Source organism: Emys orbicularis, chromosome 3 (genome assembly GCF_028017835.1).
Source record: "Emys orbicularis isolate rEmyOrb1 chromosome 3, rEmyOrb1.hap1, whole genome shotgun sequence".
Lineage (NCBI taxonomy): Eukaryota > Metazoa > Chordata > Testudines > Emydidae > Emys > Emys orbicularis.
In genome coordinates, this window is record NC_088685.1 from 58488028 (window position 1) to 58502334 (window position 14307).

Genomic DNA, 14307 nt, shown 5'->3' on the forward strand with positions numbered 1-14307 from the left:
CCCCCCCCACTTTGGGACGTTTTTCTGGGATACCTCTGCTCTTTTGGGTGCTGCTGTATTCTCTGGGGCATGTCTGTGCTTTTGATGCATTTGATTAGAGGCATTCAGTGCCTCGGCTCAGGGCTATGATGCATTTTGATCAACGGACACTTGTTCAGTGCCATGGCACTTTGTTCTTCCTTTAAAGAGGGTATTGGTTTCCTTGACCCCAGTGAGAGAAGAAAGGAAGTTCAGTAGTTTCAAATTATGTTCATACTACGGTGGATTGATTTAAATGTGTTTTAATTGTGTTTTTTGCATTTGTATTTTTTAGTTACTTTTAGTTACTTTCCTAAAGAAAGGTTGATTCTTATTAGTTGGTAACCATTAAGTCATGTTATTTGCAACTAAATATAGCCTTTACGCTAAATTTGGTCCTTCTTTTTGCTAACTAGCAGGATACCCTATACACCAGGATACCCAGATAGAACTTGACACAAATCCAACGTTTAAAAAAAGCTCATAATAAGAAATGCATCATTCACCATTTTCTAATATAAAAAATTAAGAATCTGAATACATTTAAATTAAGCTATAAGCAATTGAATAGCTTAATTTAAATCTATTCAGATTCTTAATTTTTTATGTTAGAAAATGGTGAATGATGCATTTCTTATTATGAGCTTTTTTTAAACGTTGGATTTGTGTCAAGTTCTATTTGCATAGAAATTCAAATTCAATTAAAGTACACAAAAACAGCATTTTAATTTTTTTATTAAATAAAAGTGCTAAATATATAAGAACAAAAAGTATACCAGAGTTTATCAACACACATTTTTTATTTAAATCTAAGTGATTTATTAAGCAAATACAGTGAACTGATTTGTTTCTGGTCACCATGGCCTTCAAAATTTTAGAATTAGTAGGATCACTCCCTCTCATACCTAGTTTTTATTCATAGATTGGAAGAGGAAAACAATTTTTCCTGCTTCAACTCCCAATAGATTTCTTAAATTTGAATGAACTAGTCATTGAACTGACTAGTTGAATGATTGAAATGAAGAAAATATTCTCTCTCCACCTGCAGAAGAGGCTACTGCTGTCAAAAGTTTGTTCAGCATGCACACCAACAAAGTCTACTTCTAGGTGCTTGGCCAGGGACTTCCACCAGTTCAGTGGTTTGGCTATCTTTAAAATTTGGCAGCAAATGTATTGCTTAATATTACTTTTTGTATTTAATTTAAATGATTTTAATACATGACAGTAAGTTTAGGTCTTAACATAGGTTGTTAATTTCATGTTTAATTTTAAATGTTTATTTTGAAATATAAAGTTGTATTTAAATTAAATTTTTAAAAATCCAATTTAAATAAAAAATCAGATTTTTTTTAAAAAAAATTAAACCATTAATTTTTATCCACCCTGGTCCATGCAGCGAAAGATGACTGCAGACACACTTGCTGCAGATATCGTGTGTAAGGTGTCATATCTATCTGGAGATGTCACCCACACTGCCCTACTTCGTGAAATACATCAAATCCCTCAGGGCATCTTGAGAGAGTCTACTAAATTCTCTCAAAATCTAGCACAGAGTGTTTGAAAGGAAAATCTTCAAAGCAAACATTTAGGGCAGTGGTGGGCAACCTGCGACCCACGGGCCGCACACGGCGCATCAGGGTGATCCACTGGTGGGACGTGAGACAATTTGTTTACATTGACTGTCCATAGGCACGGCCACCCGCAGCTCCCAGTAGCTGTGGTTCGCTGTTCCCGGCCAATGGGAGCAGCGGGAAGCAGCACGGGCCACAGGACGTCCTGGCCGCTGTTTCCCGCAGCTCCCATTGGCCGGAAACAGCGAACCGCGGCCACTGGGAGCTGCAGGCGGCCGTGCCTGCAGACGGTCAATGTAAACAAACTGTCTTGCGGCCACCAGCGGATTACCCTGACAGGCCCTAGGTTGCCCACCACTGATCTAGGGGGGAGTCCTTAAGCTGAGCACTGGACTCAGGGTTGAAGCAAACCCAACTGCCCACTAGGGCTTGCAGGGCAGCTTCAGAAAAAAACACTCAGCTGTCCTGCATCTAAACCATTTAAACTGGTGATTGTCACAACTATTTGAAAGACTGTTCATGAGGGTGTGGACTTGTCTTGGTATTAACCCTTTGATTTGAGTGATCAGTGGAGGGAGCTTCTGCCTCCAGGATATATGCTCCTAGAGCCACTTGGCTGTAAATCTCTGAATTCCATCAGAAAGTGCATAAAAAATTGAGAACCTTTTTGGAAGTCAAGTGTGGAGGCCTCTCTCCAGAAAGCAAAGAAAGCAAAAGCCCACCGTGTGTTCTTTTGGGTCTGTGGGCCTCAGGCATCTCCTATTGCGTGGGTGGGAAAAGCCTAGTCTTTCAAAAGACAACTTTCACTTTGGTTGCTTTCTTTCAAGAAGTCTCTTATTTCACTATTTTTGAAAAGTGTTTGGGTTTTGGACTATAATTTCTGGCTGTTTGAAAAAGTTCAGGGTTCTTGGAAGGGTTGAAATGTAACTTGATTGGATATTATTTTTTTAGCACTAATGAATGAAATTAATCTCCTTTCCTTTTTTACAATATCTAATAATAAATAAGTCTCAGGTTTCTGTTTGGAATCTTTTATGATGTTTATCTTGCAGAAATTTTCAAATGGTGCATATTGTTTATATTTACCATTTCTTTCCCTTCCTGCAGGTCTTCATTACTTCAAAAACATAGTGCTAGTGGGATCCCTGCAGGATCGTTATGTTCCTTATCACTCTGCTCGCATAGAGATGTGCAAAACAGCTTTGAAAGATAAACAATCAGGTAATAAATGAGTAGCCTGTGAAGTCTCTGTGTGTTTTAGACCATGGATAACTTTATAACAAATGTCAAAATAAATAAACTGTTATTTTCAAATAATTAAATTTTCTATGTAAGATTTCTCACACTTTTTTGTTTTAAAACTTAAACAGTGATATTGTAGAGCCTCGACCATATCCCCATTGAAGTCAGTCAGAAGCCTTGCTGTTGACTTTGGGAGCAGAACAGTGTCTGTAATTTATATTTAAAAAAAAAAAAAAAAGGTGGCAGATTTTATTTAGCAGAGGCCCAATTCCATACTAGCAGTGAAAAGAAAGTTAATGATCCTTCCTAAGTCGGAAAAATGTATGGTTATAGTTCATGATGAGATATTATGGCACATTTATACTATAGCATTATCTATCTGAAAAGTAAATAGACAAAATATTCTGGAGTCATCATAAATTAGTACTGGTAAACACAATTTCACTATGAAATGCGAACAATAAAATGTATGGGTTATAAGATTTTTTTTTTTTTAAGTCTATGGAAATTAGATTTCAAATGTTCTCTTAGTAGCGAGACAATATAAAATAGGTCTCTGTTTTCTAGAATGTGTTCATATTTTCATATTCAGGGACACATAACTGTAGCTCATTCTGGGTGATGCATGTAATATAATTTTTTGGTTTTTTTTTTTACAGGACCAATTTATGCAGAAATGATCCAGAACCTGCTTCTGCCAGTTCTTCAAAACAAGGAATGTAATTTGGTCCGTTACAATGTCATCAATGCATTGCCCAATACAGCCGATTCTCTCATAGGGAGAGCTGCACACATTGCTGTTCTTGATTCAGAAATATTTTTAGAAAAGTTCTTTCTGGTTGCTGCCCTAAAATATTTCCAGTAGAAGAAAAGCATTGTAAGAGACTTGACTATTACCTCATTAACAGATGAATCAAATAATGTGTGGTATTGAAGTATAGCTGCAGCTGTATTTTAAGAGATATTTATACTTTTGTATGGAAGATAATTTATATCATCCATGTTTAGAGCTTTTTTAACATCAATTTTACTTTCTAGGTAATGTGGCTGTGCAATATTTTTTTATTTGATTCTTTTTACTTTTCTATTACTTTTTCTTAATTTTTGGGTACCTAATTGAATGGAGATTAAATTACAGTATGTACATTTGGTTGGTTTATTATTGGTTCTTAGACTACAAAAGTCAATACTATATGGCTACATTTTAATAGAGGCATGGATGCCAAAATAAATTGGAATTTAAAAATTCTAATAAAGTATTATGCATCTGATTGTTATATTTTAGCATTGTAGAAAGTCTAACTGGAAAAAACAATTAGCTGCTAAAATATCATACATTGAAAACAGCTATATCTGAAATCCTGGTAAAGACCATTATTTTAATGAGCAAACTGAGTCGTCTGTTCAGATATCACTACATCCTAATAATTTTCTATAAAATCATCATCATCATTAAACATGTTATGCCTGTGGAAATACATTTTCTACTGATGATCTCAAAAACATGTTGGTTTACATATTCACGTATATTACTGGAACTTTAGTGTTCAGAAGTAAGCGGCAATTAGGGATTTTTGAATGTTTAACTAAACGACAGCTGCCTTCTAATAATTGGGGTTTTGCAAATTAAATAAAATTGCTCTTACTCTGTCAGTTCAGTTCTTCAAATGAACCTTTTACATGGACTTCCTTGTATGTACGTAAAATAAGTAAATGTAATAAATTTCTGCAATACTTTTATGAATTTAGATAATTTTTGAATATTCTTAAAATGTTTTGTTGATTACAAAGTATTGTAAATATAAATCAAGGTATCTTGAAATGGAACAAAATTATAAACTTTACATGTTTAGTGATGCAGATGAAATGTTTTTGATATACAGGAATGTTAAAGGTCTGTTGACTTTTTACTGGTGCTGAATAGCATTGAGTTCAATTCCTCCTCCCTACCCCTTTATCTGTTTAAAACAGTAATGCACTAAATGTGTAAAGGAGGTAATATGTGCATTCACTAATTGTAATGAACAGAATTTTTTGAAAAATATAAATTGGTTGTATAACTAATGCATGTTTATTTTTAGCATTGTGTTATTGCATCTGGTGTTAATAAAATGAACAAATGACTCTACTAGAAAATTAAAGAAACTGAAATCTTTTGCTAGTTTCCAAAATATTGGGAGGCTGTATATATTTTGTATTATTTCACTTAGCTATATCAATAATAGTTTATAATTAAGTAACCTTGCATTTTGATAGGGTTTATTCTTGTAATCTTTGTAAAATTATTTTTTCTCTGTAGTTTACAAGCTTCAAAAGACCACCTTAGACTAGTCAGCAATGCAGCCATTTGATCACTTCAAAGAACGTTGTATTATTGAGTTGCATGAGGCAAGTCCTTATGATGCTGACAGAGAATACCGTAATTAATACATTCAGCTGTGAAAATGGCTATTTTATTAGTGGTTGTAAATAGTATTTTACACTCATATTACTCTAAAATTTTATTTTACGTTCTAGTAAATGTTTGAATTATGTTTGGAGCTATTTTTGTCAACAAGAAACTAAATATTTTGGCCATCAGTAAACTGCAATATTAGTTTAGGGACCTACTCTAGCAAATAGTTTTGCCTGGTTCATGTTGATCAAATTATACCATTTTTAACACACGAGGAGAAACAGTTTTAAAACCTGTTAGAAGATGCTTCTTTAGATCTGGCCATAGCATGGCAAACTAAAAGTGTATCGCATTCCAGTGGAGTTAATCCAGCAGAAGACAGTGCAGCCACACATCTACTTCCTGTGCAATGGCAGATCTTACAAGTTTAAGCAGAGTTGGACCTAGTTTATATTTGTATGACAAGGAAAACGGATGTTGCAGGTAGTAGGATGGTACTGGTAATTCCATAGGCCCTATTCTTTTGAGACAATACTGAACCAGTGTCCCTACATGGTCTAAGATGGCACTATGCTACTACTGGAGGTGCCTTTAGAATGAGAGAAAAAAAGAGAGATCCATAACACCTTTTTCCATGAATCAGCAGTCTGTTGGCAGCAATATTCTAACTTTGTCACTGCAAAAAACTCCCATTAATATGACTGGGAGATCTGCATACAGAATGAGAGTAGTGTATCTAAATATTTGGGTGAATTATTCATTTTGTGCTTGAATCCTCTTTCAGAGTTAATCCAGTTGTAACAAGTCTTATCTGAAATATTTGGAGAGCACACCCCTAGTTGCTGAAACAGGACGCTTGTTTGGGATGTCCTGAAAGAAATGAGAAAAAGCCAATCCCCTGGTTCTTCTTCGAGTGCTTGCTCATGTCCATTCCATTGTAGGTGTATGTGCTCGCCACATGCACTGGCGCCGGAAGTTTTTCCCTCGGTGGTATTCATAGGGTACCTGCTCTGGTGCCCTCTGGGGTGGCATGTGTATGTAAGGGGCGCCACCAGCTCCCGCCGCTCTCAGTTCCTTCTTACTGCCAGTGACGGTGCTGGAACATCTCCTTGCCTTGGCAAGCTTACTCCTCTCAACTCACAACTGCCTAGTTGTGAACTTTTTGTATATAGATGCTAAAAATTTTGCTAGTTTTATAGTACCCTTAGTATAGAGTTAGTGATAGTTTGTTGTCCTGAGCGGGACTTTAGCCTATGGATGGGCATGCCCTGGTCCCTGGGCTTCGAACCTTGTGACTGTTGCAAGAAACCCATGCCAGTCAGTGATTCCCATAGAAGCTGTCTGAAGTGTTTAGGGGAAACCCACATTAGCGACAACTGTTGCATCTGCAAGAGCTTCAGACCGTGGACCAAAAAGGAGCAGGACATTCGTCTCCAAGCACTCCTTATGGAATTGGCCCTTCACTGGCCTCAGAGCCAACCAGATCAGACTTTGCTCCTAGCAGCATGGCCCTGGTGTGGAGTGCACCGCCAGCACCAGCCTCATACTGGTGCCGATCCCCATCCACAATACCGGCTAAAAAGCAAAGAAAGGCCGGGATGGGACGTTCTCCTACGTCCTGTAAAGGGAAAGAGAGAGATGGAGGAGAGCACAGACCCGCGCAGGCCAGCTCTTCCCCTCCAGATGGTGGCCAGGTGCCGACTCCCACTGAGTGGTCAAGCTGACTCCAAGACCTGCCCACCACCCCAGGAAGCAGCAGAGGCACTCGGCACCTGGTGGTGCCATCCATGCTGGAGGCCTTTCAGGCCGCTAAAGACATTCTGTCCCTGCTGGTGTCACCCATGCTGGCCACGGAGGTGCCCTGTTCAAGGGGTAAACTTGCCTTTGGACCCTTTCAATGGTCCCCATCAGTGCAGCACCGCTCCTTGCTGCAGGAGTGCCCCATCAGCGCTCACCTGAACAGTGCCACCAGCCCCGAGACATGGGTCAGCTTGTCTGCCAGAGTTTCTGGCGTCAGTCCCCGGACTCAAGGCAACATTCATCAGACTCTAGGCGTCAATCGCCAGTGGGCTGGCGCAGAGGCACGGCACCAGTCCCCAGAGCCCTGGTGCCAGGAGTGCCCAAGCTGCTCTCTCAGCTCATGGCACTGCTCCGGAGGGTCAAGACGCTGGTCCCTGGAGCCCCATCACAGGTCACCGGCTTGCCAGTACAGTTCACCATGGGCGCATCGATCGATGGTCTATGATATGTCGGTCTTCTGACTCCCGCTCTACAGAGTGGCACCGCTTGCTAAGCATGAGGCATAGATTGCCGGGATACCATCACCAATTTGCTGAACGCTGCCAGCGGTCACCGGGATCGCAGCACTGAGAGCCATCGCCCTCGTACAGGTCCTCAACAGAGGTCCGCAGCCAGAGCCGATGGGATTGGGATAAACAGGCAGCCTTGGCACCGACCTGGTCCCCAAGACAAGTCTTCCCCTCCTCAGGCTCCCGACAGCAAGGAGGCGACACTGCCCGCAGGCCAGGGCTACCCTCAGGGGCATTGGCATTCCCTGATGGGCCACCAGTGGCAGTCTGGTCCCAGGGCTGCTGGCCTGCCCCCGGCAACTCTGGAACCCTTGGGGATATCCCCACCCGTTGCTGGGGCATAGGTCGGCCTCGGGGGCATCCAACAAACGATCGGCGACATTCTCTCGCCCACCCCCTGATTTGGACGCGGAGTCAGAGCAGGTTCCCCAGGACCAGCCAGCCTCAGCTGAGGCTCCCACAGCAGATGCGGCAGAATTGGCAGACCCACCTGTATCTGCCTCCTCCTCATCTTCTCCTGATGAGGTAATAGTGGGGCCTCTCACCCAGTTCCTCTGGATGATGCCATGGCCCACCAGGAGCTCCTGAAGAGGGTTGCCTCAAACCTGGGGCTGGAAGCCAAGGAGCTGGTGGAGCCCTAGTGCAGCAGCCCCCTCTAGGGTGGCATTGCCGGTGCACGAGGGAGTGGTGAAAATTACTAAGGCCCTGTGGCAGACATTTTCCTCGGTACCCCCCATCTCCAAGCGGGCAGAAAGAAAATACTATGTCTCTGCTAAGAGGTATGAGTATCTTCATACCCACCCTGCCCCAAGCTCACTCGTTGTGTCAGCAGCCAATGAGCACAATAGACAGGGCCAATCGGGATCGACACCTAAGAACAAGAAGGCAAAGAGGCTCGATCTCTTTTTGGTAGAAAATTTATTCTACATCCAGCTGAGAGTGGCCAACCATCAGACCTTGCTTGGCTGTTATGATTGTAATATCTGGCAGTCCATGGCTACATTCTCAGACTCGCTCCTAGAGGAACCAAGGAAGGAATTCCTGGCTATCCTCGGTGAGGGCAGGGTGGTGGCCAGGGCAGCCCTCCAAGCAGCCTCAGATGCAGCCGACTCTGCGGCCCAGACTTATGGCTTCGGCCATTTCGATGAGGTGGGCCGTCCTGGTTGCAGTCGTCGGGCCTTTCGATGGAGGTTCAACAATCCATTCAGGACTTCCCATTTGATGGCCCGGCACTGTTTTCCAAGCAAACAGACAGTAAATTGCATGGCCTGAAAGACTCAAGGGCTAGCTTGCACTGCCTAGGCCTGTGCACGCCGGGGCCAACAAGGAAGTGGTTTAAGCCATAGCAAACCTACAGGTTCAAGAGCCATCCTTGATCAGAGCCCTTCTGCAAAAAGGGCACAGGCTATAAGTGCCAGTAAGGCCATCAGCCGGCATGCTCTGCTCACTCGAGCTCCACCCATAACCAACCAGGTGGTAAGCAAGCATTTTGAGGGTGCGCTCAAAGGCGATCTTCTAGCCTGTGTCCTGGATCCTGCTCCCCTATTATTTTACAACCGCCTATTCCCCTTCCTCCCTGCCTGGGCCGCTATAATATCGGACCGATGGGTCCTCAGCACAGTAGCAGGGGGATATACCCTCCAGTTTATTTCTATCCTCCCCCCTGTCCCTGTCCCTCTTCAGGGACTCTTCTCAGGAGCATCTGCTCGCTCAGGAGCTACAGGGCCTTCTGCAAATGGGAGCTGTGGAGGGAGTTCCACTGCATTTAAGGGGGAATGGGTTTTACTCCTGCTATTTTTTTAATCCCAAAGGCCAAGAGAAGTCTATGCTCCATCCTCGATCTGTGGAACCTCAACAAGTATCTCAAGAAGTTGAAGTTCCGCATGGTCTCTCTGGCCTTCATCTTTCCTTCCCTGGATCCGGTAGACTAATAGGCTGCCCTCAATTTGAAAGATGCTTACTTTCACATATCGATATTCCACGGTCACAGACAGTTCCTAGGTTTTGTAGTTGGGATCACCCATTACCAATTTGTGGTGCTCCCCTTTGGCCTAGCAACAGCGCCAAGAGTGTTTATGAAATGCGTGTTGATAGTGGCAGCCTACCTCAGATGTCGGGATATCCAGATTTACCCCTACCTCGATGACTGGCTCATAAAGGGCTGGTCCAGGTCCAGTGCAGCATCAAGATGCTGCAAGCCACTTGTCAAGCTCTGGGCCTGCTGATAAACAAAAATCAACATTAATCCCTGTCCAAAGGATATAGAGTTTATTGGAGTGGTACTCGACTCTACCCGAGCCAGAGCATTTCTGCCAGAGGTCAGGTTCAGGGCAATGTCTGATCTCATTGCCAGCATCACCACTCACCGTGGCCTGAGTCTGTCTCAAATTATTGGGTAACATGGCAGCATGTACATATGTTATCCGCCAAGCAAGACACAGGCTGCCCCCCCCTCCAAATGTGGTTGGTGTCAGTCTAGACATCACCTGGACAAGCTCATCACGATCCCTCCAAGGGTACTTACCTCTCTGCAGTGGTGGATGTTGCTGTTGGAAGGAGTGCCATTTGCAAGTCCGTGACCCACGGTCTCCCTGGTTTTGGATGCATCTGACCTCAGTTGGGGAGCATAATTCGGTACCCTGCAGACTCAAGGGTTATGGCCTCGAGAGGAACTTGCATTACTTATAAACATCAGGGAGCTCAGGGCCATTCATCTAGCCTGTGCTGTCTTCCTTCCCCAGCTGTCCAGTCGGGTGGTGCAGGTGTTGACGGACAACACGGCCTCTATGTTCTATGTCAACAGGCCTGGGGAAGCGCTTTCATCAGCTGTATGCCAGGAGGTCCTCTGTCTGTGGGACTTTTGCATTCAGCATGCAATCCACCTGGAAGCCTTGCACCTCCCCGGCATCCATAACATGCTGGCGGATCACCTCAGCAGGTCCTTCTCTCACCACAAGTGGTCACTCCATTCGGAGGGTGTCTGAGCGCTCTTACAGAAGTGGGGGACTCCCCAAGTGGACTTGTTCACCACCAGACAGAACAGAAAACGTCATCAGTTCTGCTCTCTCCAAGGCCTCGGCAGAGGCTCACTTTCCGATGGTTTTCTCCTGTCATGGTCGGGACCTGATGTACACCTTCCTGCCAATTCCACTCATCAGCAAAGTCTTCTCAAAAATCAAGAGGGACAAGGCATGAGTCATGATCACCCCAGCATGGCTTCGCCAGCATTGGGACCTGGCTGTGGCAGCCCCGTGGCCACTTCCCAGCCACCCGGACCTACTCTCACAGGATCATGGTCGGCTTCTGCACCCAAACCTTGCCTCTCTCCACCCTACAGCATGGATGCTGTGTGGCTGAATCCAGAGGAACAGGCCTGCTTTAGTCAGGTACAGCAGGTTCTCTTGGAAAGCAGAAAGCCCTCCACCAGAGCGAGTTACTTGGCAAAGTGGAAGAGTTTCTCCTGCTGGGCATCGGAGGGCAATATCTCCCCGACCCAGTCATCTCTGCAGTCCATCCTGGATTACTTGCTTCACTTAAAGCACCAGGGCCTCGCCTTCTCTTCAGTCAAGGTGCACCTGGCAGCCATATTGGCCTTCCGTCCTTGTGTCCAGGGTAAATCGGTATTCTCGCATGAGATGTTGATCAGGTTCCTGAAGGGCCTTGAAAAGTTCTTTCTGCCGATCTGGGATGTGGTTCCCCAATGGGACATCAACCTAGTCCTCTCCAGGCTCACGGGTCTTCCCTTTGAGCCCATGGCTTCTTGTTCCCTTTCCCACCTGTCATGGAAGGTTCCATTCCTTGTAGCGATTACCTCAGTGAGGCGTGTCTTCGAGATTAAAGCCCTCACTACGGAGCCCCTGTATACGGTATTTTAGAGAGACGAGGTCCACTACCTTTCTGACGCATGTCTCTATCCAGGATATATGCAGGGCCGCGATGTGGTCTTCAGTGCACATGTTCACGATGCATTACACCATCACCCATCAAGCCAGAGATGATGCTGGCTTCGGCAGAGTTGTGTTGCAATTGACAGGTTCATGGACTCTGGTGCTACTGCTTGGGAGTCACCTACAAAGGAATGCATATGAGGAAGCAAAGACTGTTACCTTTTTATAACTGTTGTTCACTAGATGTGTTGCTCATGTCCATTCCATGACCCACCCTCTTTCCTCACTTTCGAAGTTTCTGGAAAGAAGGAACTGAGGGAGGGGGGAGCCAGTGGCGCCCCTTATACTGTTGCATACGCACGCCACTCCAGAGGGCGCCAGCTTCGGTCCCCTACAGATACCACTGAGGGAAAAACTTCCGGCACCAGTGCATGTGGCGAGCACAAACATCTACATTGGAATGGACATGAGCAACACATCTCAAAGAGCAACAGTTACAAAAAGGTACCTGTCTTTTCCTATGAGTGAAGGGGGATTTTTTCACCCACTCTCCTTCTCCTGGAACTGATGTCTTCACACACTATTCACCTTCCGCCTTTTTGGCAATGGAAAAGAGGGCTTTTGACTTTCTTTTTCAGTCCCTACCTTCAGCTCATCTTCATATCTCTGCTGTTCATAGCCAAAACAATGGGACCAAATTCTGCAGCAGAAATTACTACATTTTTAAGTCCCTCCATTTTCAGTTTAAACCTATTTTTACAGAAAAAATCCTGGGTTTTACAAAAAGTATTATTTGTTTTTTTTCCCGATTTTCACCCTATATTTGTATCAGTCAAGTATATAAAATTAACTTGTCTTATTTGGAAAATACAATACATTGCATGATATATATGTATTACGGTAATACATTAGTCTCCGTGTATATGCAAAGCTGCCTGTTGAAGTAAGGTTATGTATTAATCTAGAAGACACACACAGTAAACAAACAGGCGCACACACACAAGCTCTGAAGTGTGCACATCTGAACGTACTGATGACTATTACGCCTACCATATACATATTTCAAGCTGTCAGCAGATAACGGTTTAAAGATTTGACACACTAAAATGGGAAGAAAATGAAAATCTGTATCAGAATATGTTTCAGAACACAAGGAAGTATTTGAAAGTTTTTAAAAAACAAAAACAGGAGAAAAGGATGAAGTTGTGTTCTTAGGGAACCAGGGCGCAGTGTCCAGTCTGTCTGACTCACGAAAGACCTTCCCTCCCCCCTCCCCCCCCCCAGCCTCTGTTTGAACCAAAGCTGATCAGAAGAAAGACTTACAAAAAGCAATTAAAAGGCAGTGGAAGACAAACCTAAACCCCTCCAAAGAAGGGTGACAGGATTAAGAAAACTCCCCTAGCCTCGTTTGCATTGAAGATGGGACAGGGAGGCATCTCCATTAGCATGCAGAATGGAGAATAGATTCCAAGGCAAGAACTGCACTGAACTCTGAGACCAGAATAGCTGGGAAGCACTGCATGATGGGGGATCTCTGCTCCAGATGTTAATGAACCCACGCCTCCACACATCCAGCTCAGTAGTTATCAGACCAATTCTAGTAATAAATCCTTTATTGGTATCCAAAATACTGAAGCTGCCTAATTGCATTGTGAGCTCCCTCGAAGAAACACCGCCCAGAGCCAGGAATGATCAGTTCCTATTGTCTACACTGAACAAAACAACTTTGGTATATTCCCTTGAGCCATCAGTTTACCCATAAACAAATCTAGTGTTCTCCCTTGAACCATTGTTCTTTCTTTACAAAAACCCCTACCCAGGCTCAAGTAAGTGCTCTGATGCCTGGATCCAAAAACTGCATCAGTTCCATTGGGACTTCATCTTCTCCTGACTGATCCTGTTGGGGGCTATGCCTGTCTCTAGCACTCTGGACCCTCAGCTACCACCATCACCACCTGGGAACCCCGATTGATTCAAGCTTCACAGAGTGGTGAGAACCCAGCTCTCTCTCTTGGAACAGCCTTCTGACCCTGACTTGTGTGATCAGTTATAGTTTTCTAAACCTGACTTTTGTAATCAAACTTGTTAGAATATTAAATCTAACTGTTCTGTTTGTTTGGCTCCCCTTGTAGGGTTATTACCTGGCAATAAATCTAGTTGCTTCTTTTTCTCTCTCTTTCTGCAGCAACGTTCCTCGTGCCTAAGCTAAAGATCCCTGCAGCGCCCCAAAATCCTGTAGGTTACTACCAGAACAATTGTAACGTGAAGTGGGGATAGGGACGTACTGAACCTGGGGCATATGAGGGTGGCAGCTTGGAAGTGCTGCTCGACCCAGCCTGATGAGTCCAGGGGAATATAAGACTGGGAGCTTGAAAGTGCTGCTTGACCTAGCATGCTCAGGCATACTCTATTTCGGTGCAGTGCCCATGGCATATGAGGATGACAGCTTGGAAGTGCTGCTCAACCCAGCCTACTGAGTCCAGGGACATATGAGGGGTCAGCTTGGGAGTGCTGATTAACCTGGTCCTCTCAGACGCGCTCTATTAATGTGTGTGTTCATCTGATTCTAGGACTGGAAGAATCCAGCCTTGGGAACCCTGCAGGATAGCTCTATTGGGAGGGAACTTGCAAAAGGGAGAAGTAGAGCTCAGTGTGAGAACACAAGTGACACAAGCAGTACATTGATAGAATTACTGAAACCCCCTCCCACTGCCCCCCCCCAGAAGAGTAACCCTAATAAATGAGTGACCCTAAAGTAATGGGGCAATCTGGGGGGGAGGGATAGCTCAGTGGTTCAAGCATTGGCCTGCTAAACCCAGGGTTGTGAGTTTAATCCTTAAGGGGGCCATTTAGGGAACTGGGGTAAAAATCTGTCTGGGCATTGG

At 44.2% G+C, this 14307-nt stretch overlaps 1 protein-coding gene across 1 annotated transcript in view; it reads left to right on the forward strand.

Annotated features, from left to right (window-relative positions):
- The window catches only part of FAM135A (family with sequence similarity 135 member A), a 153936-nt gene extending 150103 nt beyond the window's left edge, over nt 1–3833 (forward strand). The window contains exons 21-22 of the mRNA XM_065400926.1: nt 2697–2810; nt 3491–3833. Coding sequence (XP_065256998.1) covers nt 2697–2810; nt 3491–3696 — 320 coding nt within the window. The 3' untranslated portion in view covers nt 3697–3833. The remainder of the gene's footprint in view (nt 1–2696; nt 2811–3490) is intronic.
- Nucleotides 3834–14307: the final 10474 nt, after the last annotated feature.